At 38.3% G+C, this 26306-nt stretch overlaps 1 protein-coding gene across 2 annotated transcripts in view; it reads right to left on the reverse strand.

Annotated features, from left to right (window-relative positions):
• Positions 1-26306, reverse strand: part of STK32B (serine/threonine kinase 32B) — a 155887-nt gene that overhangs the window by 98170 nt on the left and 31411 nt on the right. For both annotated transcript variants that reach the window (XM_058024838.1, XM_058024839.1), the window contains exon 3: positions 21080-21231. In XM_058024838.1, the coding sequence (XP_057880821.1) occupies positions 21080-21231 (152 nt within the window). The remainder of the gene's footprint in view (positions 1-21079; positions 21232-26306) is intronic.

Raw genomic sequence — 26306 nt, forward strand, 5'->3', positions numbered from 1 at the left:
TGTTGCACTAGGAAAAAAGGCTTTTGATTTACAGTTTCTTAAAGCTAAAAGCTTTTTACAGAATAGTGACCCTTTCCTGAAAGGAACCAGAAAATGAGCTGCCTTGAAGAATGACTCCCTCTCTCAATGAAGGGCCCATGCACCACATGCTCAATACTTGACTGAATGCCAAAGAGATTCTGGCTCAGGGATAGATCACACACCAGAATAACACGAATGCAAACAACTTGACCCCAAAAGTTCTTTTGAGCAGTTAGTCCAGAACATGAATTTGGAAAGGATTAACACATTTGGCCATTGTGACTTTGCCAGCATCATGGATATTTGTCAGCAGCACAAAACCCTTTAGGGCAGACTTCACAAGAACAGAAAAAGCAATTATGACACCAGCTTTCCTCTGGCATTCCTGAAACAAACAGAATACTTGGGCAGCGGAATTAAAGCAGTATTGTCCCATTCCTATCTTTATTTTCGCTATATATTTACAGAGCTATTCAAAAATTAACTTGACTCACCGAGTTCTACTCAGGTATTTATTGTGATGTTATATATTAAACAATTTTTCAATATATAAACATTTTCTTCACTGAATATGAAATATTTCAAAATATTAGGTGTTATTATAGAGAACTGTGTGATATAGACTATTAGATGATGTGCTATTATGTATTTAAATACATAAGAATAACAATGACTATTTATTAAAGTGATACTCTTTTCCATCTTCCAGTGGAGTTGAAGACACCTACAGAAATATTTGCTAAATAAATATCAAAATTACTAAAAAATACAAAAATAATAAAACAGTAGCATGACAAAGTCTTCAAAAATCAGGGATTTGAGCATACAATAATTGCGAGTGTCCCAAAATCAGTATGGCCTTACTAGAAAACAAAGAAGAGTATCATTGCTGTAGCCCTCAGGAAAAAGAAATTTAATATGTCATAAGAGAGCACCATTGACACTTTGAAGCTGACTCAGAGTTATTAAACTGCTCTAATGCAGCACTGTGTTCTTTGTGCAGCGTTAATGCAAGGAAATAATGATGTCTCAATGAAGGAAATTAAAATAAACTGTGACCTAACATTTTGTTATTGGAAGTGTTGTCAATGCATTCCTCTTGTAAAAAGATTCAGTTCCAACTAGTCACTGATCTGAAAATTTTAGAGAGCATCTGACTATAGAATGGCATATTCATACTGACAAAGATGTACCAGTTTTAAAATCCAAGTCTGTGCAGAGTCTGCTGGAAGCAAACCATTTAGGCACTTCAAAAACTTGTATGCATTTATCATAGTCTATGTTACGGACAACATCAGACAAAAGATCAAATTTTATTCCCAGAAACATTTCTACAGCCTTAAAGCCTTCATGCTTACAGTGGAATATTGTTAAATATCACAGTTAATTTGATCAATTAATTGTTTATTTTATTCAACCAAGTTTTTCAGATGTCATTTTCCATTTAAGTAGCAGTGAATCACTGTATGTTCCTCTTACAGGTCACATTTTTCTTATGAGAAAATACACTCCTCCTGTTTGGTCTGTTATGATCACTTACACATTGCTGAGACAGTCCCAGCACTAGCCTAAATGAGGAAAAAAACCTCTTCAGAATGTTTTAGCCAAAATAAAACTGAACAAATTAAAAAAGAAATAATACCTGCCAAACTGGGTTTCTAATACTGACCTTTGCTGAAGCGTTGAATATTCCTACAGACAAGCTCTGAGACTGTAAATGAGCTGGAAAGGGGCAGAGGAAGGCAGAGGTTATGCAACTAGAGGTAAAGAAAGGGGCAGAGGAAGGCAGAGGAAGGGGCAGAGGAAGGCAGAGGAAGGCAGAGTTGTGCAGCTGTCAGAGGCCACGTGCTGCCTGCAAGGCAAGGACAGTCAGAAACAACAGTCCATCCATGTACACGGTACCTGTGAGTCAACCACAGCAACACCAGGCTGAAACCAGCAGCAAGAACAGGGATGGATCCTTAAAAATTTATATAATGATCTCTCAGGTATTGAAGTGTCTTTCTTGTAACAACATCTGGCAAGTTCTTTGCTAGCAACAGAGATGATCATTGACTACATACAACAATTTTAGTCACCTATATAATAGGAAACATGCATAACAGGATGATGGATGAGTGGTAAGACATTTGCAGCTTTGGGAAAGGGAGATTATACTTCCTTTATTCTGGAAAGTATTGCATTAATAATACAAATAGATGTACATTAATAAGGCAGGGAGAGGAAATAAAATGGGTGACAAGAAGGCAGAACATTGTCAGGTCTAGAGAACGAACCAGTTGCTCTTGGATCAGCTGAGGGTCCTCTGATAACTGGTCCAGATACTGGCACACAAGAGAAATTGTGCCTTCCACAGCTTTCAATTTCATAAATTCCCAGCCAAAAAGTCTCAGAACCTATTGAAAATGGAGAAGAGCTCTGTGGTGGCAGGAACTGATGTCATTCTGAGTCAAACCTTTGCTTCCACAGCAAGAAATTTTAATTGCTTTGTGAGCAACATCACAACAAGAGATGTCGAAGAAGAAAACTGTAAGAACAGATTTTCAACACATAGAAACACTGTCTCTGTGAGAAGCTATACTTTCAGATATTCATCTCAAGGAAAGAGAGATTAGAATAAGTATTCTGGGCTAAGAGCAAAATTACAGTGGCCTTATTAACTCAGAAAATTACACTGGTATAAAACTGGTGATACAATTCAGACTTAATGCAAATCTTCTCATCCATATATCCAGAACAAAACCAAACCCCAAAAATATATAATAGCTATGTCTGGTAATTTCTTGCCTTTAACCTGCTGTAAGCCTTTCCCTTATGAAGTGATGAATGTTGCTAATTGCAATAAAAATGCTGTCATGAATGAATGAAATAATTTCACACTCATTCTCTATGGGAATTTATATAAAGCTTGAAACAGCAGAGACTTCTGCAAAAACAGAAAAAGTCTGTCATATTTAAATTAATTCTTGCTGCTCACAACTTTAGGTGGAAGACAAAAATTACAATTTTTAAACTGTTAGTAGTAAATTCACTGGATCTCAAGAGCCCCTCCCTGAAGTGGAAGAAATTTTCATCTTTATTCCATATATATGTGTCCTTCAGTGTTATAGAAACCGAGTGAAATAACTCCTGGGCTATGTTTTCCTTGCAGTACTCTTCAGAAGGTTTAGGAGGAGTGTGGTGCTCCCAGCAAAGAGCACACACCCAGAGGAAAGGCAAATGCCAGTGATGCACTGGCAGTGTGTGTGACAGCACTCAGCTGCAGACTCCTGACACTCAAGAAGTTCAAAGAGGAAGATGAAGGGTAAATAATGATTCTGCTCTCCACAGCCAGCTCCTGATCTTTTATCTACAGCAGGGATAAATAATTTTGGCATTACAGATGTATCCTTTTTTCTTTTATGGTTGAGAACTTCATCTGAAAAGAGAGTTCATGCAGCTTCATCAGAGAGACACATGCTTCACTGAAGGATGGACAGGTACCAGCTCCTTCTCAGCTATTTATTCCTCTGAAACTAACTTTGCTCCAGTAACCTGGCTGCTTCCTGTTTAAGCAGAAGCAGACCTGGCTGTTGAAAGTGCTCCACAAAAGCATCTTTCATTTCCTCCCTTTCGGCAGCTGTTTATGACTCACCATTAGCAATTTTAATTATAAAAACCTCCAGTTATCATTTTTGTATTCTCCCATTATTGCTTATCACTACACACCTAAATCTAATTACTATGAGGTAATTACTGCTGTTGAATTATGACAGTCCTCTATCTTTGATTTAAACTAGTAAAATCAATGGTTCTTCCTCCAAAGAAGCCACCATCATAAAATATTGATCACATAACTTTACAGTGTTGGAAGCAGTATAATATGGATATTTAAGACCAGCAATTAGCAGGAGACTTTGCTGAACACAATGACATTTAAATCAGTAGTGGATGTCCGAAGTGCCCGAGAGAGTTATCTACAAAATGAAAGGGTTCTTACTGCTTAATGAGGGTTAAAGATTTTCACTACTCTCAACCTGGGCCTTGAATACCAATTCCAAAATAGTATTTGTTGCATGGTGGTTAAATTACTGTGATACTGAGGAAGGACCTTTCATTGGCAAGCATCCTGCCTGCCCTACCTGTACACCCCAAAGGCACTGGGCAGGGCTCTGCCTGAAGGGAAACCATCCCATGTGCCTTTGCCTGATTCTTCAACACAGAGTTTGTGGAGCGCCCTCATAGCTTTATCTCTTCACATTCCCCTTAAAGATTCCAACTTTACAGCCCTGGAAATAGCAAGAAAAAAACACTGACAGGGAGTTTGAGAGAGTGCCAGTGTCCAACACCACGGTCCCAGTCCCCAAACCCAGACTGAAGCCAAGCACCCTGAAATGGGTAGAGCATTGGTCTTCAAACATCAGCAACCACTGCTCCACTCCAGAAATCCATTCCTGGAGGGCAAGCAGTGTGCTCCTGGCTGCCACAGACACAGCCTAAAGAACTAAATAAAACACTGTCAGACCTTTCAGCCACCACTCTGCTGCTGATGGTTGGTTGCAACAATTTCTCATCTTTCTCCAAGAAGGGCAAACATGTAAATTCATTTACCACTTCATGAGCATTTTTATTTTCTGTAATTAGAAAAATACATCCCAGCTTGTGTTATCACAGTTCATTTTCCACTGAAATAGATGTGAACCAAAGAGCCCACAGGTTCTAGAAGACCAACTGAGCTACAGGAAACCAAAACCTTGAATCTTTGGGTCTGTACTAAAAATATAGTGTTCCAGTAGTTTCAAACACTGGATTTTTTTCCCCTTCACATTTTTTAGGCAAAAGAACTAGCTCAGTTGACATCTTGGTTTAGAAAAAGCTCATCTGATAAACAACTTGCTGCAATTTAAATGGTAAGACAGCTACAAAATCAAAAGACAAGAAAGAGCTCTAACTACTTTTCTCAAAGCCATGAAACAAAAAATTGATTGAGTATAGAAGGATATGTGGATAGAAAATATTGTCTTCCAAAAGGCAGAATATAAAACACTTACTAGGCTAAGAATTCAGAAAAGTGGAAGGAAGAGTTATTGCATCTTTTGCTTTACAACAATACCCTTAAAAACAAACAAGCAAACAATCTTATAATAAAAATAAAAAATAAAAAAAAAACAGGGAAAACCCCACCTACAAAAGGAGTCCTCTCTGTATTTTACCCAAACTGACCCCACTTTCAACTGTGTAAGGTGTTGCTCCTCTGTGAGTTACTGAGATGCTGTGATAAGTAGACCTTGTATGGGAAATAAAAGTCAGGACTGTCAATATACTTTGGGAAAAAAAAGATATAGACAAAAGCTGCTTTAAAAAATAAAATATTTCATCCTGTAGCCATTTTTTGGCACAGAATCCTTAGTTTGCTCTCCATATTTGGATTTCAGCTCCACCTGCTCCCTCAGTCATACAGCCAAAGTCAAGAGGCTGACTGGACTTTGTTCCTCCAGAAAAGTTCTTCCCTCAGCGCTCCTCCTGCCTGCCCCACCATAGAGGGTGGGTTACAGGAGCCCTCCTTGCCAGCAGCCTCTTCAAGCACTGGGAGCTGCTGAAGGGGCAGGCATGGGCACACACCACACAGCATTTTGTGTTGTCTTTTCTTCTCCCCTCTCTCTGGCAGAGACAAAACAGTCTTTAAGAGACATTTAGACTGGCTTGTGTCAGAGGCCAAAGCAGCATCACTGCAGGGAAGATACCATTTACGAGAATTATGATTGTTCCTGTCCCCAAATGACTGTAATATTTGGGCTCTTTCAAGGGCAAAGGGCTTAAGTATCTGCTGCTTCCCAGATGTTTGGGAACACTTCTTTCCTTCTGCAGCATAATTACTCATAGTAAATATGCTCCTGGTTAACTTGTCATTCCCATTTTTCTGAGCCCCTGCAACACTGCTCTGCTATGCCTCATACAACATAAAAGTTTCTAGAATTGCATTTACTTCTTAAAAGGCTCTATTCCATTTTATTTTCTGCCTCTGAGGCTTGTGGTCTCTGTGGGGATTTCATAGATGAACCACACTACCACATCCTCTACAGATGAGTCTCATGAGTACAGCAAAAGAGGATTCCAGACACTCTTTTCACATCCCCTTGCAGGCCAAACGTTACTCCAGCCTTCATCTCCAAGACTTATTCCAGTAGATTATCATAGCAAGGTTTTGGTAGCAGGTTGCTGCAGGTGTGGCTTCTGTGAGCATTAAGGTAATTTCTCCAGGCTGAGTCTGTTTTGCCTGTGATGGTCACCAGCGAATGATCTCCCCTATCCTTATCTTAACCCATGAGCCTTTTATTCTATTTTCTCTCCCCCATCCAGCTGAGGTAGGCAGTGACAGAGTGGCACCTGCAGTGCAGCCAGAGTCAACCCAATACATTCACCTTTTCCAGAAACCCCCGTTTCCATTCTCACTGTCATTATTTCTACTTTTAATTTATCTGTACTCAAATTATATCAGCAGCACTTAGAGGGAGAGGCAGATTTATTCCAAAATAAAATGAGCCAAAGGGGAGTTTTGAGTATTCTCACAAGCACTGAACCATCTCAAACTCTCCCCTGTAATTCCTTCTCTTTGAAGGCAGGCTGTCACCACTGTAATCAGATTCCATTCAACTCAGTCATTTTTGTAATGACCTAATTCTCCAATGCATCCTGTACCAGGAGGTTCCATTTGGGGTTTCATTTGTGATCCTTTTCACTCTCACCACATCTTTACACATCAAACCACTTTCAGAGCTTTCTTTTTACAGAGCTACCTGCCATCCTTGGGCTTTACAAATGAATTGTTTTCTCCAACAGCCAAGCTTTGCATTTCTAAAATGTTACCAGAAGTAACAGGTGTGCCAAAGCAAACCTTTCTCCTACAAAGCAGACCTTGCAATTGTCAAAGGCAGAATTTATAGAAATAATTTTTCCTTAAAGGCAAGTAATAACAGAAACCACTTTCTCCAGTCCACTGTTACTTACTCAATAAGGTTTATAATGTCCATCCTGATAACCTTTTGTGGAGACCATTTGTCTCATAAATCCTTGGCATAGTTTGTCTTCTCTTCCATTACAGCTATTTCCAATATTTGTTTTCCTTTAAAAAGTCCAGATTAAACAAGCAACTCCTCCTTCCACTACTCAAGCCCCCTCCAGGGTGTCCATCTTTGAGCTGTTTGGTCCTTTAGTATTTTAAATTGTGCAGTTTTCTACCATTTGTGATGCAATATTTCCTTATCTGCAGAAAGTGATGCAAGGTACAAAATCTGATTTCTCATGCCTAGCACGTTACCCCTTTGGAGGAGCAGGGTGGGGATGTATCTTGCACTCTATAAATAGTGCAGTCAGTTGGTTGGGCCTTCAGAGACATCCCTAAGATGACATCTAGAAGGACCCAGGGTGAGGCTGAGGGTGTTTGGGGAGGGAGTACGGCACACAATTTTCATAATCTAATAATTTACATACCATTAAGAACTGGGTCTGATGAAGTCACATTCCCTTCAGCCAGCTCTCCCCAGCTGCTAACAAGTTTATTTCCACTGAACATGTTGAGTAGTTGAATTGGGCACTTTGCTCACCTTGTCATAAAATGTGACAACTGCCCCACAGGTATCTGACCCCAGCTTTTGTATTTAGAAGTTTCTGCTGCTTGAAATTTCTCTTAGAAAAAGTGGAAACATCTCTGGCTTGTGCCAATGAAATACAGATGCAACATTTGGGACTGTCCTCAGACCCTGATCCCTCAGAAAGACAGCTGAAAAAAAGAGGAATTATTTTATGTGTGTGTTTCAGTGCTTTCCATCACACACAAAAGAAGGAGCATTTTAAGGCAAGAAACACTGTTCACCAAAGTCAACTGACTGATTCATTATGTAGACCCATATCAGATCAATTTTACAGAAAGAATATTAAAATCAAAATTCTTGTCTATCAGGACTTAAGAAAATTTACAATGACTTCATAGTTCCACTCTTAGCAGTTCTCCATAGGGAAATCTGCAGATATTTTAAATACCTGTGCTACAGGCTAATATTGATGATTAAGAACATGAATAGAAATCATATATTTCCAGAATTTTTTTCCTAAGCACTTTTTACAGCAAGATACAAACTTTTTTTAAAAAATACCTAAGTCAACGTGTGCAGATTAGATTGCTGTGTGTGCCTAAACTCCTCTCATCTTTGTCTCTAGATTGAAACAGTAAGAAAATGCAGCAGACTAAAATTTGCAGTAGAACTGATGCCAACATTGGAGAATCTAGATGTTTCTGGAGTTCAGGGGTTTTTTTCTGGTAGAAGACAGACATTTAGAATAAGAAAAAAAATAGATTTTAGTTGGAATGTCATTTTCTGTTAAAACTATTTTAAGGCATCTCTATGCACAATTTTCATATAGCTATGTAGTTAGCCTACAGCATAACAACTCCTACCCTGGTTTTATTACTCCTTATTACTGCATTAGTTAGGATAAAACCCCTTATTGTATTTGAATAGCCTATTCTGCAAATAGCAGAGAGTCAAAATTGCAGATCAGCATCTCATAATAGTTTACATTTTTACAGAAGACTGCTGTAAATAAAGACACAGCAGTATAATATGTGACCAAACACCAAGACAATCTAATTATTCAAATGTATATTGCATTTTTAGGACTACTGACCAGAATGCAAATTATCAGTTTTAACTACTGGCTTTGACTGATTTCTCTCTCTCTGCTGTCATGGAAACCTGCATTAAAGGCAAAGAAACAATGGAACCTAATTAATGTCTCCTCATTCTTCTGTACAGAAGATGTATTGGGCAATACTTGGTTCCATTATGACAGCACATAAACATGATGTTCAAATGCATAGTGAAAGGATTTCTGCCAAAACAAACGTTTTGCTATAAAAAATATTTCAAAAGAGAAATAAGTCAGAAGTATAATATAGATAAAGGAGAGTCTGTCCCACCACTCTTCCCCCAGATACATTTTGAGAGTAAATTTAGAGGAGGAAACATCACTTTGAAATGTTCTTGCATTCAAACCCTTTATCTGTGTAAGATAAAGGATCGCCTTGGGTTGGCAGCAAGAGCCTGTCAGGCTGCCATGAGAGATGTCAGGGTGTGGGTGCTGGCAGGGGGAGGCAGCATCAAGATGGTGGCAAGAGAGTGTTAAAGCAATAACTGAGAAAGAAGAATCTCTCTTCATTAAACTCTTTGTCACCTGCCAGGTTTCAGTCTTCTGTGTACTGTGGTACCCCTGTACTTCACTTCCAGATCTCATTTTTTCCCCAAAGATTCTGTATTTAAAGTGGTACAAACTACCACATCTTGCTGTTCCAGTCTTGTCCTTTGCAGAAGGCTCTGCAAACACAATGGTGCACATGATGCTTTCATTCCCTGCTGCAGCTTCATGTTACAAATTCAATATTCACAGAGAATATGGGAGGGGATAGCATGGGTGGAAGTCCTGTAAGCTTAATTGGAACTTTTTATTTATTACATAATGAAGTTCTGCAAGTAGGTTAGACAGGAGATTAAGAATAATGCTTTTTTCCCCCAGATTAAACAATGGATAGTTAGAGAATTTTTTCTTTACCACAATTCTAGACTACAACAAAACCCATCATGTCTCAGGGAAGGAGATGCTTGTTGGACATTGTAATTTAATTTCATTATAACTATCCATCCTCTTCTTCTGAGAGTTATGAATGAATAAAACAAAGACTTTGCCCGATGTTAAACTGAATCACTTCACACACAACTGATTAAACAGGGAAAAAAGTGTTTGAGCATTTTGATTTCTGCTGATGTGCACCAAGCTGTCTGTCAGTGGCAGTGACAGGAGCCTGGTTCCAGCTGCCTCACGCTGTCAGCCTGGCTGGGAGGCTCAGCCATGACTCCTGGTCCCTCCTGTGCTCAGCACTGCTCCCCAGCCTCGTCGCGCCTGACAGCCCCACCACTCCAAAGCCACTGACAGCATCCTTGGCTTCTTGTGATCTATGGTTTGTTACAAAGTCATGCTTGCAAGGCTGTAGAGGCATTGTGCAGCCAGGATTTCCTACTTAGATAAAAGCTGGACAACAATCTGGAGAGTCTTCTTTTTCTCTTGTCCCTGGGAAAGAGCACAGACATACAAGGAGACCACCAGACCCTCGGTGACAAAAAATTTTCAGTTGCCTCACAAGTAGAACAGGTACAGAAAAATGAATATAGGATGCCGTTAAAGCAGGCTACACTTGTCAAAGGTTGTGATAATAATAATTAAAAATAAATTTCTTCTGAATTGGGAGTATCAACCATTGCCACTAGTTATGCAGATACTGTGCATGGGGCATCAATTGTACTAAATAGACAACTAAAGAGAGAACCACAGACAGCTCTATATTTATTGATGGGCCATCCTGAAGCTGGCAAATCAAACCCTATTAAAAGGTCATAATATTTTCTTGCATTATCTACAGAAAGGAAAACAGAAGGAGAGAGGTATTAAAAAATATGTGGTTCCTCCAGCCACAGAATAAACCCAGGGATACCTCTGAGCCAGTGTTTCTCTGTATGTCGCAAGTGAGTGACAGACCTAGCCAAGCAGGAAAATGCCTAACATGATTGATTAGGAACAGACAGACACTGTATGGTGTTCTTTTAAGAGCTCAAAGGAAATTTAAATACAAGCTGGCTGAAAATGCAGTGCCAGCAGAAAAGTGAAAACTCTTCTCTAGCACTGAACTTTGTTAGAGAGTCATAAGAGTATTATTTTTTTCCCTGTTAGTCTAAATGGATCCTGTTATGCTGTTTAGCTGCCTCAGGCTGCTGAGGTGCACAATGGTCAAACAGATTTTTATTTTCTGTGTGGAGGAAGGGCTGTTCATTTCTTGATAGCACTCATGCATGAGGCATTCACCTCATGCATGAGGCCAGTAACAAAGACACCCTCTGCTCTGGCATTCCAGATACTCACAGTGATATTTTTTCATGTGTCACTGCTTTTTAAAAGACTGCCTTATCATTCTTATATCTTTGTGTGCTAATTGCTAGTGTCAATTTTTCATTCAACTATAATTCCACTTTCCACTTGAACAAATGCTGGAAAACTCTATGCTTCATTAGTGCCATTCTGCAATTTAGTGATCCCAAATATGGATCACAATCGGAGTTTTGCCATTATTATTTCATAGGGACTTTGTTGTGCACCATATTCAACCGACTTTTAGGGGAGAGAAAGGACCCCTGCAGGTATCTTGGTCCAAACCATAATTTGCTACAGACTGCAGAAATGCAGGCAACTCCACCATGGCTGAAGATAGATGGAAGGTGTTACTGCATCAGACTTCCCAGACCCAGCAAAAACAGGCAGGTGCTCACCCCATGAACCTGGATCATCAGTAAAGCTGGTACAAGAAATGGAAATTGTCCCACCTGTCAGTTCCACAGAGCTGGTTTGTAGTGACTGGAAGGAAGCCATGCTTATCCTTCCCTTAGGAATGCAGCACTGTCAAGGCTACAGATGTCACCATTTACTGAGCAATGAACAATAATGAAAAGGATAATACTTGAGACCAGCATAACATATTTTATTCTTCTTTGATGTCAATATCTTCACTTCTAATTATATCTCTACATTTTTTAGTGTCTTACGAAGCTTAACTCCTAAAATTCCTTTTAAATGGGAAAGTTCCTGTTCCTTTTTATCATATCATTTGATCATTTATCAATTAGCACATTTTCTCTATGAAGGAATATCTAGGTTTTGAATATTTTCTTCAAATAAAGAACATTTTCCTCAAGAGAGAATTTCAAGTGCTCTAGTTTAAGATGAACAATTATTATAACACACTTGGTTATTTTTAAAAAAGGTTTCAGAGTTTTCCACTTCCACAAAAAGAACAACCTGCGCAGAAATCTATAGTTCATCTCTCTTTGGAGAGACAAGAAACAATACCTGATTTTCTCTTCTGCTTTCTTTTCAAATATCAGTAAAGGAAGTCCGTATCTTGAAGAATCTGTTTTATGATATTGGTTACACTTTCTAATTAGGTTAGATTTTGTACCACTGAAAATGCCTTCTCCTTTCAGCCCACAGTTTACATTCTCACCAGGCTCATTGCCATTTTTTTTTGCACCTGTATTTTCTCTTGTGTTCCCAGCCCATCTCTTGATGAGACTCTGAAAGCTATGATCAAGAAGAAGAATTTTCTCTGTTAGGTCTATTTCACTTACTCATTTGTCAACAAGGTTCAATCCCACCATCTCAGCAAGAAAGAATTTGCTCTCTACACCCTGGATAAATTCTGGTTCAGGTAGTTAGAGAGAATTTGATGGGCAGAAGTAATTTTCCTACTGGCCATATCCATTTTGCAGAGGAATTTAAATAGTCATCTTCATAACCTTTCTTTGTTCTGCATGTTAATTTGTAAAGTGTACATCACCACAGAAAAGGAACCTTAAATCCTCCCTTATGTGTCATGTACTTATGAAACATGAGAGTGATCCTCTTCTCATTAGAACTTTACACTGCACAACTGTCATTAATCTTGAAACAGGATGACATTAATAATTTTCTGAAGTCTTAGTATCAGGTTCTCACTGCACTTTACAAGTACAATAAATATAATTTTTGTTCAATAAAATGAAATTAAAAGTGCACTTATGCTGTAAAAATCTGTAGTTGACTTTTAAATTAATAAAAGCTTTGATAAATTTTAATGAGTTAAAGGAAAGGTTCCCCTAAGCAGGCAAAATTAATGCATTACAGAAATTCCTGATTTGGTTTAATTGCACTATTTTCCATTTTAAATTCACTCTGATACAATTCTAACAATGGACATTTTAAATTGCCTTGCACTCAGGATTTATTATTATTATTATTTAATAATGTATTTACATCTTTTTTACCCTTATGTGCAAGGTTTTGGCTTCTGTTCTGTCCTTTGGAACAGCTGGCAAAAATCATCCCCAACTTTTAATACTTGGAACTTGAAAAATATCCTTGACATCCTTGCAGAACAAAAAGGAAATATTACTTGGAGAGATAACATATCACCTGAAGCACATAGATATTCAATTACCCTTATTTTGATACCTCTTGCTAGTTCCATTGGGGCTTTGGTTTTGTTTTTAGTATCACTACTCTGACTTTTACTTCAGCCTGTTATAAATAAAAAGGAATTCCCCTATGTGTTTTGTCTGGTTTGAATGAAAAAGCATCATCACTAAAACCAAAAATATACTCAAAAGCAAACCAGGACAAGTTTCTATAAATATTACAGTTGTAACATTTTTGGACTAGTTGTGTATCTTTAGGATCTGTTCAGTACCAAGGTTTTGCAGTGCAAGTGTTAAGGACTTATTCCTATTCTGCAATGGCCACCTACTTCAGATGATTTTACAGGTGCATGTGAGACACCTTTGCCCTCTGAAGGCCATTCCACTGTGGTTGGGCTTTGTTAACACAGCACTGAGCTGCATCTTGTGCAATCTACATTTAGCAGAGCCTTTACTAGAGGCTAACTGCAGTCCCAGTTTCCACAGCAGAGGTAAGAGTTGATCCTGACTGAAAACTGTAGATTTACATGATGTACTCATTACTCCGTCAAAAAAACCACTTTACCTACAGGACCTTGGTTATCAGTCTAATTGCACACTCTAGCTATTGTGTTTGGCATTCATAACCTTTAAAGTATAGAATGGAAAAAATAAAGAAAAATAAAAAAGCACTACTTGCTAAAAGTGGCAATTGAGGAGTCTGAAGCAATATCTAAGTGCTTTTCTGCTTTATTTCACATTGCATTAAATTGACAGCACCAAAACCCTGCTCTCATGCTCTCTTGAGAATACCCCTGCCACAGCACTGGAGCTCTGCATCTGCCTAAAAGGAATAACACTCATTCCTGTCACTCATTCCACATAAATGTGCACAGGATTTCTGCCTCTGTCTATACCACAAACGTGAGACATGGCCAAGACTCCCTCCAAGCTCAAGAGGGTCTGCTTTGGGTAGCAGCTGCCCCACTGCAAAGGACAAACAAGGTAGGAATTGCAAATTCATAAGAGGAACATGGCTGGAAATGAAAATTTTTAGAACAGGAGGGATTATTTTTCCCAGCAGTTCAATATTTATCAATATTTACAGTAAGATTCCTCTTGCAGAGAAAGCTTTCTGTGAGAAAAGTTTATTAGGGTCAGCAAATAAAGCGTGTGTGTCAGTAAGAGTGATGCAGAAGGCACAATCCTAAGAAGGGTCCCAGGATGCAGAGAGACACACAGGAGATGAAATATCTCGTGCAGCAGTTTCTCATGCAAAAAAGATCAAAACTTAAACTCTTAAACTGTGCCAAAGGCCAATTCTCACTTTTAAGAGGACTGTATTAAAGTTGAGCCCAAAGATATATTATTTCAAGGTGACAGCAATTTCTCACAGGAAACAATTAGTCACCAGAATAAAACTTATCCAGACAGTGTCCCAATACTGTCAATTGTTATCTTAGGTTATTAAAATCAGCACAAAAAATAAATAACTGCTGGATCACGCTTTCATCAGTTGGTGATGATGTTACAGCTAACATTCATTTAGCAAAAACACCCAGAGGTCACCAGCTGGCAGTGTTGAGTCCAATGTAATTTCCACAGCTAGAAATAATATCCTGAACATTTACAACTCAAGTCAAATCTATTCTAAACTCTTTTCTTCCAATTATCTTACCCTTCCTGCTGCCTCATCACCTTTCTCTGCCCTTTTTCCTCCATCATTATCTCTTCTAAGTCTCTGGAGAACAGAAATTTTTTTCAGTCTTTTTCAATATCTTCACCTATTTCAGATTTACATTAATGCAGTGATGAATTAATCTAGCTATTTGAGAAAGCCACTCACCCTTTGCTTCATCTCTAGCAAAAATAATTCACCCATCTAAGATCTGTGCAAGATGCTAAATATATCTTCCCCCCTTGATTCACAATCTTTTCTTGGCTGGAAAAGAAACTTAGACACTGTCAAATATCTGGAAAGGACCAGGATTACAAGCCTGGCATTCATGACCTCAGCTAAATTCACAAAAGAAACACAATTGCATCAATAAACACAGCAGTGGCTGTTGCCCAAATGCACTGAGACCAAGCGGCACAGAAAATTCTGCTCCTGGTCAGCTCCCAAACCCAGGCACAGGGTGTGCAGGTTTCCTTCCTGCTGGGAACAGCCTGGCTGCACCTGGGCTCCTCTGGGATGGTGCCCCAATCCACAGCGAGGCTGGGAGTGAGCCTAGAAACACTTTGTAATGTGAAATATCGGGTTAGAGAGCCCAGAGAGGACACCTAGTTTTAAGTTACTGGTATAGACGCAGCCAATGAGGATGACACTGAAGTCTGCTCTCTGGTTGTACCCAGCTGCTCCAAGTCATAAACCAGAGAGCAGAGATCATTAAGCACCTTCATTACTCTCCAGGAAAACTGAAAATGTGAGTCAGAAATTTTTTGAATCCACCACATAGTATGAAGACAGATGTTGAGTTTGCGAGGTCCCCAGGATGAGGTGAGAGATGAGTGAATCTGACTCCATGTTCTCAGAAGGCTGATCTATTCTATTCTATTCTATTCTATTCTATTCTATTCTATTCTATTCTATTCTATTCTATTCTATTCTATTCTATTCTATTCTATTCTACTCTACCAAAACTATACTAAAGAAAGAGAAATGATACATCAGAAGGCTTAATAAGAATGATCATAAGAAACTCGTGCCTGACTCCTCAGAGTCCGACACAGCTGATGATGATTGGTCATTAAGTAAAAAAAATTCCCATGAAACCAATCAAACATGCACCTGTTGGTAAACAATCTCCAGCCACATTCCAAAGCAGCAAAACAGGGAGAAGCAAATGAGATAATAATGATTTTTCTGTGAGGCTTCTCACCTTCCCCAGAGAAGAAATCCTGGCAAAGGGATTTTTCAGAAAATATGACAGGGACTGATGGACATCAGTACAGTTTACCTTTCCTTTTCATCAGAACTTCTTACTGCTCACAGGGCTGTCAGGCCAATTGCAAACACCCAGCCTGGTCTAGCCAGAAGAACACAACTCTTCCCTTCCAAAAACAGTGCAATTATTCTCTTAGATCATGAACTTTAGTCACAGCCATTATTGTAGTGTCTCATGAAGTCAGAAAACCAGTCACAACACATGTCAGAAAAGAAATTTTCAATCCCCTCATAAAGTCTTTAGACCACCTATATCAAGGCAAGTTAAGCAGACGCAAGACCACAGCCACTAAACAAGGTCACCTGAGATGGACCTAAACCACCTCCTCTCATTGCCTTGGTCTCTGATAGGTAATTGGTGTTCCTTGGTTGGTCATCTTCATCTTCATTTCCACCCAGCACACTTGGTGAGGTGTTCTTGCTTCTCTAAGTTTGTAGATTTATGCACATTTTGATACCAGCCTGAGGAGCAAAGCCATGCAATGGGGCAGTCCAAGGTGACCTTGCTCCCAAAATACTCTAGAAAGAGCACTTTTCACAGGGAAGTGCTAATTTCCAGTTCTGTGTCTGTATATATGTGTACATTGAGCAACCCACCCAACACTTGAGACGGAACAAAGAATTTCTTGACTCCAGAATCCTTTTTGTTTTACTTCCTCTTTCTTTTGAAGATATGTTGGGGTATTAGATGAACTGAGAAGTGCATGAACGTTTTTGCTGCAATGTGTGTTCTTCAGTTTTCACTGGATTTGAGACTTAGTCTTACTGTAGCTGCAACAGTAATGTACTTCTGTCATGTAACACATGCAGTTTCCATAGACTGATAAGTGAAAAGAAAAATACATCACAGTGTATAGCCACTCAGAGAATGCAGCTAAAACTTCTTCATGGCTTGTTAAATAAATCAAACATACTATTTTGTCTATACCAGGAAAATTACCTATAAGCTGAAAAAAGAAAATGGTTATCCTTCTCCCTCCATTGCTTTAGAAAATGTTCTGGCAGGTTAAAAAAATTTTGCAAGGCTATTAAAAATAAGATCAATGTTTCAAAACTTTTGAGAAAGGGTTCAATTTTTTTTCATTTTTTCCAGGTCCTCATCAGCTTAGAAACCCCTTTGATACATGATTTTTTTGAGAAAAAAAAATCTGTCTTTTGTGGTAAGCCATGATGTTTTCAGAGCAGCCAGGGGATGCTTCAAATATCTCTCCATGATTGAGGGCAAGCCACATAATGCCAAATCTGCCTGCACTGGTACCTGGCAAGTAACCCGGCTCCTGGCTCAGTCCTAATGCATGTTGTAAGAAATGTATTTTAAAAATGAATACATTCAGAAACATCACTCATCTTGGCCAGGGGACACTCAGATATCTGGGGAAGGATGAACATGGAGAAAGTGCTAAATATTAGAGAGGAACAGACTCAAGGTGGGACCAAGTTGGCAGCTGACATTTCTGCAGCCCATTCATCTTCTCTGTTATCAGAAATGCCTCTAATGGTGATAAAAGTGGCTTTAAGCATTTATTCAATTTCATTTCTAAAATGAAGATTATAAATCAACCTGAAACCCATCCTGAAAAACACTGTTATCCTCCAAGCTTTTATGAGCATTTACAGAGGAATGATTCCTTCTGTGTCAGATGTTATGAAAGACAGCTCATACTTCAAATAATATAATTTATAAGTTGAGATTGTGAAGTCAAATTTAATAAAGCTCAGAGAAGATGCATGAGCCTCAAAAGGTTTAATAGAGATCTTTCAGAGTTGAGATGCTACCCTTGTTTTATATGAGCTTCTCTGTATTCTTGTGTAGGCTGTGGTCAGTGATAGATGCAGCAGAACCACCCACCACAGAACATTTACCTTCTTTCCTCTTCTTTTTCTCTCCACTAGAATTTAACTGATGAAGTGTTGTACACACACATCTCATTACTTTCTTCAGTCATCATGAAAAATGAAGGGACTTTCCAGTATTCATGTTTGTTTCTTAAACTGCCAGCTTTTATTTTTGGTGATGTAATTTCTCAAAGAAAGATTAATATGTTCAAGGAGTTGTTAGAATATTTATTACTATTTTAATTTTATTTTGAAATCCAGATGATAAACTATGGCAAATCAGCTGCTCACATCAGGGAAAGTACCACAAACTCATGGAAAGCTTGTCATGATGGAATTTCCTCCAAATATACTTTTCAATATTGATTTAGGATTTGACATTTTAAATTGAAAGATGTAGGGTTTAATTTCAATTCATCACTGCAGAAACACCACAATGAAAAAAATAGGACACTGAATTTTTTTCTTACAGAAAATGATACTTCATGAAAAATAAAAATATTTTAATTTCAGGATTTTAGTCACCAAAACCATACCTTAGACAGGATTTCTAAAAACTGATATGAACCCAAAGAGAGTATGATAGAGCCTGGAAAGAGAGACCAGGCCAAAAGAACTTTGGCATTTAAGCAAGCTGAAGTTGTCATATTCCCCATACACCATGACAATACTGCTCCTTCTTAGATTGATATTCCACTTTCTGAAACAATCCAGGCTTAGTCATTCCTGTTACAGTCCCTGTTACATTTACAGTGCAATCAACAAAACAGCAAAATCCAACTCTGAAAAATGAAACTAATTTAGCTGCAACTACTACAGAAGAAATGCAGATTCAACTGTTTCCTTCCATTAGTGTGTCAGGAATTGACTCTTAGAAGGAAAACTCATAGATTCATGCCAATCATCTAATATAACTTGTAAATACAATGTAATTTGATGCAAATCATTATTGTATCTAAACTGCAAGTAGAAATACATTAAACAGATTTCTAGTTCACCAACAATCAATGAAAATGTTATTTTAAGAAATTATTTCTGGGAACAACATATTTAACGACTATTCCATTCATACTTGCAGTGTTCCTTTTCCCATGGTAGAAATAAAAATTTAGTTTCAAATATTAAATAAATGAAATATAATTAATATGTTTAAAAGCTTCATCTGGCTTGAACAGATGTGACCATTATTCATGGATCATTTATGATTTTTGTTCTTTGTCTTTGTTGCAGCTCAATAACAAAAGTCATTATTTGAAGATAATGTGTAGAATATCCTGAAATTCAGCTGAAATTTGAGACAGAGAAGTCAGAGGTCTGGAAAATTCTACTGTAGCCTGCAAGTGTAGACACTCCAGAAGTACATCACAAGTTAATTTAAATTAATTTAGGATTGTTCAAAGCTAATTTTTTATAGAAACATATTTTAAGCCTGATACAAGGAAAGAGTTATTCAGGGTAGACTAGATTAATTTGGGAAGGTTCGGGCTCAAGATTTCCCTTTGCTGTCCCAGGGTGAAATACAGATTCTCCAGCAGTTCAGTAGCTCACTCTGGAGTCCGATCTTTGAATCACCAGACATTTGAATATGAAGTGTTTGAGGTGAGCACTTCAGGTCAAAATAATAAGGGTCAATGAAAGTATTATTTTTAATTTCTATAATTCAAATTGTATCGAGTTCCTAAATGTCAGTAGAGCCTCATACAAAATCACAGAACCACTGAACACCCTGAGTAGGAAGGGACCCACAGAGATCAGTGCATTTTAAGGTATTGCTTATTTCAAGTTTAATCTTTGGCATGGAAAAAGAAAAGGAAAAAGAATATTTATCATCTGAGTATTACTCAGTAATGGGAATCTAGTATTCTTTTTGTTTCACAATAAATATTTGATCTTCAGTCTTTCAGCACTGCTATGTTTATCTGTCAGATCACATTAACCTATGACTGTTTCTATGCAGTGTCTAGTTACACAGTGGAAACTTCCACAGCTCCTGATGAAGAATAAAAGTTTATGGGATTTCAAAAAAGGTAGATAAATACATAACAGAGAACTCCACAGCCTCCTAAGCACAGATATACATATATATATATACACACACATATATATATATACACACACCCTATCTTTGGTAAAGAAATCCCAAGACTACAGCTTGCTGGAACCTTGGAAAATATACTGGGAACGTTTTGTATTGCAGTTACAATGATGTATTTTTTAAAGCCTTCAACAAGGTATTAGATTAGCTCAGATCATTCATATAAAGTGAAGAGCACATATGTATTTATATAATTAGGTCCTTTTGGACCTAATCTGGAATCAATTTTGGGTTTAAATGCTTTCTATCAGCATGCAATTATACTAAAGCTGTTTTCACTCAAGACAGAACACAATTTGGCTTTTAATTTGTGAAAGGTGCTAACCTGGCACCAGGAGTGAGCTAAGGGATGGGCAGAACACTGTAGTTGGGCAGTGACCTCAAGTAAGACAGCTAAGACTCACAAAACACAAGATCAATGTGCACTCTAACCATCTGCAGCCAATCAAGCTATTCACAGACTGAATAATTTTCATATTGTAATGGTTTATGTCCCCTCCACCTTTTCATTTTCTGAATGATGCAGGTCATTAGATAAGGAGCAAAACCCTGCATCCCATTACTACTATCACTACAGAAGGCAGCAAGTATTATCACACTGCATAAGAGCCAGCAAATATTTTAAGCTGCTGGTGTAGTCAAAGCCACTTATTTTTTGACCAGCATTTTCTCACAATCATGTGTGGCCAAAAGATTCAGTGTCTAGCGTGGAGAAGATAAGGGAAATTCCAGGTGACAAAAAGGCACTTTTCTGTTATCCTGTGGCAGTAATTTTTAGAAAGTAATTGAGTTTTGAATTTTCTCTGGATTGACTTAAAAAAGAAATGGTTGTATTTGCTATTCCACAGCTTTATTAGAGAGATTTAGTCCAGGTATTGTCAAAAACAAATGGGACAGGACAACACATTTCAACACAGTATTGTAACAATTTGGAGAGAAGCCAAAGCAGAAATTAACAGATGAATATGATATTTTAATATTTCAATTTAAAAAGACATCTTAAAAATATTAATGAAAAATAAAACTCCCTGTGAAACCTAATACCTTTAACAAAGGAAGTCACCAAAAATCTTTTGTTGTTTTCAGCTTTCCAGCCTTCCATATTCTGAACTGATTCAGCAACAAGGAGAAAATGAGAGCTCTCTGAAAGCATTTTAATGATTTTCTTACCACAGATTGACCAGGAAGGGATGTTCCAGGCCTTGCATTATCTGCAGCTCCCGGAAAACATTGCGGACTTCGTCTCTCTCAATGCATTTCTGTTTATTCATGTACTTCATGGCATACATTTTCTTGGTGTCTCTCTTCTGTACAATGCACACCTAATTGGCAGCAAAGTAAAAGAAAGATTTTGACACCTTGAGAAAGTGTATTCAATTGTGACTTTGAAGAAAAGAGGTCTTTAATGATATTTCAATAATTCAGATCTGGATATTACAACTGAGTAACACATTCAGTAAGTTCACTTCACAGCTCTGCAGGATTCTTTGTAATAGATTCTAATTAAAAATTAACAAAAACCCAACCCAACCCTGTATAAGAGGAAATGGGGACCCAGAAAAATATCATAACTTTCAGAACTTACATGGTAAAGCTGAGAGTAATATGCTGCAATGGCTGAAATCACAGGCTATTTAATTATTCAGAGAAATTACTGCCTCCTGCCTAGGAAAATGCTCAGTCATTGTCCTCATTCCCACAAGTCAATACTCACATCTTGATTATTGCATCATAAACCTTGCCTATGTTCCCAAGGCTCAATATTTCATCTAAATATCAGAATTATGCTCCCTTAATTACTGTTGAAAGGAAAAGAATTTTTATACAGGTATTCATCATAATATTTCTGAATTCACAAGAGACCATTACAATGATTTAGTCTCTGGCAGTAAATGTCTATGCTTTTACTTTATCTTTTTTTTCACCAATGCCAAATAATGCAAATGCATGAAGAAAATCTTAGTCAAGAGAACTTCCATAGGAATTCTGGATTTCTTTTTGTCATGGTATTTTACCTTGAGAATGGAGCTGGAGACTGGCACAAGCACCACAACCAAGTATCATGTTAAGTACAATTTTTGGCAGCAGAGAAATACACAATTGTTCTGAATGTACTGGAAACATCTGGTTTAGGTACCCCAGGTCTGCAGTGTCTAAGTTCAAAGGTATTCTGGATTCACTTGGTCTGGGCATTATTTTTTTATTTGTATATTTAAATACATACACATACATGCTCCCATATTTTACACACAAAATTTATACTATGCCCTCATAAATTCATGTTAAGAGATCAGATTACAACACAGTGGCAGCCAAAAAGAAATCCTTTGTGACTGACAAAAGTTTAAGAAATTTATGCACCCAATATTTAGGAACAATCAGGAGTAACTAAGGCAACTTCCCACAGCTGAAACTGGGAGGAACAAGGCCCGTGAAGTCAAACCATGTTTATTTCTCTGAAACTCTATTTTCCTAAAGTGTGTCCTTGAGCACAAATCTACTCCAAATAGAGGAGTTAATAGAGTACCTTTAACCTATAATGATAAGGCATGATTAAGCAGTGTTTCTAATTACCTTTCCTAGTATTAGGAGATGTTCTGCTATTAATGAAATCAGGGATAGTGACATTTTGTTTTGAGCCCATTAATTGTTGCACAATGCTGAGTACAGAAGTTTTGTTTCATTTTTCACCTTGGACTGTTACGAAAGATCTGAAAATTGTTGATGCTCTTAAGATAACTAAAGGTTCACATTTATATGGAAAGAAGCCTGGCTGTGGAACAATGGGGAATTGTGTTTGGCCTTTTGGGGGAAGAAAAAGCAGCAAATGGGATTGAGCTGAAACTGAGTGGGAAAAGTAGGGATGAAAATTAATTGTTCAAGCTCCCACAGGTCCTTCAAAAGCATAAGAAGAATTTGCAGGGGCAAATCCTGATATCCTGTCTTAGAATATGTGGAGAGTCCAATTTAGCAAGTCACATTATAAAGTGCAACATTTTTGGGATTTTAGCTCAGAACCTAAGTCCATAAATTAAGCCATGTACATTAGTTTGCACCATGATTTTCTTGTACAACTTGGCCAAGAGTTAGGTGTTTGCAGAAACCTCCCAGTCCATTACATTAAAAGCCTCCCTATTGAAGGATTGATGTGAGAGACTGCTGAGAGAATGGGTTTGAGAATTACAGCTTTGACCAATGTGGCAAATCAAGATCATATGCAGCACCAAAATATGCAATGTAAACCAGTTTTGCAATGCTGCTGGGACTCCAGAAGGCACTCAGCTCTCTTACCTGGCAGTAAAGACAAGGGTGTTCAGCACAGCTGAAACAGACCTTCTGTTGTTGGTAGAAGCTTGCCTAACACACAGCTTCAGAACAGAATGATAGTAAACATTTTCTAGCAATGTGTACCTACACAAATCCTTTAACATGGTTACAAAATCAATAGGATTTTAATGAATGTAATGAAGCTACTTCCTACTAAAAATCAGGAAACACAACCTGCATCCATGTTGATGTTATTGTGAAAAATGCCTGACATTGCTATGACAGCGCTGGATGGTATTGGAGATCCTCCCTGGCACTTCTACCTGCTGGCTGTCAGCTCTTCTCCTGAGCAGGACAGCAATGGATTGAAACTTTCCACTAAAGCAAGAAAGAAAGGAAAAGCCCTTGAGCCCTTCTCATATGTACAGTCTGAATGGGAAATGTTTAAGCTGGGGGGTTTTTTGTTCCAAAGGAGCAATTTAAAATAGGGATAAACAGGTGCTCTGGAACCTTAACAAAAAAAAATTCTGTGATGACTCATTATGATGAAATTCTGTGCAGAAATGCCTTATTTACATGTATCAGTATGGAAGCCTGTGACACTCACACTCTTTCCATTTTTCTGTGAATATCATTTACCAAAGGCCGGACAGTGTGATGATTCAGAGCAAATATGTGTTCTGAACTCAACTATCCTGCTTCATAGTCAGTAGAGAAGGACAGGCAGCCACCTCCATAAGGTGTGGATCTAAAGAGGCACAGGGGACTGTCTCTGTACCTGGAATGGTTTCCCTCTAATGTCCCCTAAAGAGGCTGTAGATCACCAGTTTGGATATAGGCATCTGTGTGGTACATGTTTAAAGGCAGGCATTATGAACCCCACTAATTTTCTCTGGAATGGTAGAGTGCTATTTTTAAAAATCTCACTTCACTTTCCAAAGGTTTTTTTTTTTTTTTTTAATGTAACTTAGTTGTTATCACAGGGTGGTGTCTCTTGTTATTCCTGGTAGAAGGTAACAGTGAGTTGCCTTAAAACCTATCAGGTTAGAAGAAATTTGACCAGAGAGTGACTTGGGGCCACTTTCCCTCAGAATCTGGGGAAGGAAACCAATAGATTATGGCTGCAGGGCTAAGCTTCATTTTTCAAGAGCAACATGTGCTGTGGCCCACTTCTAAACTACCTTCTTGGATTTCCTCTGATTTCACATGCAGAAAACAGAGAAGCTTGCTGAAGGAAGCTGCATCATGCTTGGCAGAGAGCAACCATGGGTAGCTTCAACAAAGTTCTTCCCAGAGAAAAGATAGAGATGGCTGAAATATCAGACTTGCTGCAAAACACAGATTTTTCCTGTTTCCCACTAGAAGAGACTTACAGCTGCTGTGTGCATGGTGTGGAAAGAACAAGGTGCACTTAGTGTCAATTCTGATCTAAATTTGGCACAGGAGTACTTAGACCTCTCAGACTGCCACAAGATGCGGTTTCACAACAGGTGATGAAAGAGGAGGGAGGCAAACCCACAGCCAGAAGAAGGTTTGCATGAGGCCACTGCTGGGTGGAGAGCTGGCAGCTGGGGTGCTCCCTCACCCATGCTGCTGTGTGGCATTTTACATCTCACACCATGGGTGAGATGGGGCGGCTTTGGCTGCCATGAGGAGCCCCAGCCCAGCAGAGGGGCTGGGGCACTCACCCAGCACAGAGGGCTACAAGACAGAAATCAGGTGCACTCCAGACGGGAATTGATGAACCTGCTGTGGAGCATCTGCCTGAAATATTGCTCCCTTGGATGTCCTACCCATGTGCTCTGAAAAATTGGTTCTCATAGTCTTAGCCTGCAAGAAGAGCTGGCAAGATTTACTCAAAGAGGCTGGAGAATGGATGTCTTTAGGCTGCCAGGGGGTTTCCTTTAAATAGGGAGATTCATTCCCAGATTCCCCTGAGCAAAGCATGACATCTGGAGCAGCCAAAGCATCTGCTTAGTATCCTTTCATATTAACTCAAGCTAAAAAACAGGTCATAATCCTGTCAAACAATATTAATATTCTGCAGTGGTGTGTTATGTTGCTTTTAGGGTAGAAGCATATTTTTTTCTGAAGTATTTTGCATACTATTTACTAAAGTACCCTCAATCAGTGCTGACATGATTCTGGGCTCCCATCTGGTTTACACCACTGTAATTTCAATTTTACTTCATCACAGGAAGTCACTGTTTTATTCAACCAAATTCATCAGAACTAAGTCTTGTGTCTCAGCATCTTAGACAAACAGGAGAGAGTTTGTACCTTGAAATTATAATTTGAATTCAATTTAAGGATGTTAGATTGTTTAACATAACTGCTCCAACGAACAGAGAAGTCAGAGAAAATTGGTACTATAATATCTCTGAGAACTAGTTGTTGCACCTGAATACAAATTATTGTGCAGCAGTAACCCTGCAATTATGTGGTTATTGTTGCAGTAAAGGACAATGAGAATTCTTGTATTTCAATCCTTATTGGCTTTGTACTTATTGGATGATCTTCAAATATATAATTTTTTGCAATATTTTGTTTGAGAAGAGTGATAGCTCTACAGATAACAATATTGAAAAAAAAAAAAAACAGATTAAGCAGGAGACAGCACTTCTAACATATCATATGTGCCTGTTTCTACTGTCTCTGCCCTTGCAAAAGAGTCCTCAGCCTTTCACATCATGCAGGAAAATAAAACAAGCCTGTTTTATGAAGGCTTAGTTGATTTTAATCCACTCTTCTCCATGGCACTCAGGAAACTGGTGAATGTTTCTATGATATTTCTAGAAATATCTAGTTTTTTACAGGTTTACATGAGTATGGTTCTTGTTTATAAGGTTCAGGTTTATATGAGTATGGTTCCCTGCTTTGGGGAATCTGTATTGGTGAAAATGGAGTTGTATGAGAGAGAAAATGTTTAAAGTATGAGTTCCCTCTAAACTTAAATCCTTTTTTACAGTTGTCAAATGCAACAGGAAAGTCTCTTGGTGTAACAGGTTTCTTTTTCCCAAACGAGTACAGGCTTCTGACAAATCACGATGTTTTTCCTTCCATGGGCAAGGGAAAGAAAGAAGCCCATTTTAAAATGACCTATTATAACATAGCCAAAAGCACAACATGG

The sequence above is a fragment of the Melospiza georgiana genome, chromosome 5, assembly GCF_028018845.1.
Source record: "Melospiza georgiana isolate bMelGeo1 chromosome 5, bMelGeo1.pri, whole genome shotgun sequence".
Taxonomy (NCBI): Eukaryota; Metazoa; Chordata; class Aves; order Passeriformes; family Passerellidae; genus Melospiza; species Melospiza georgiana.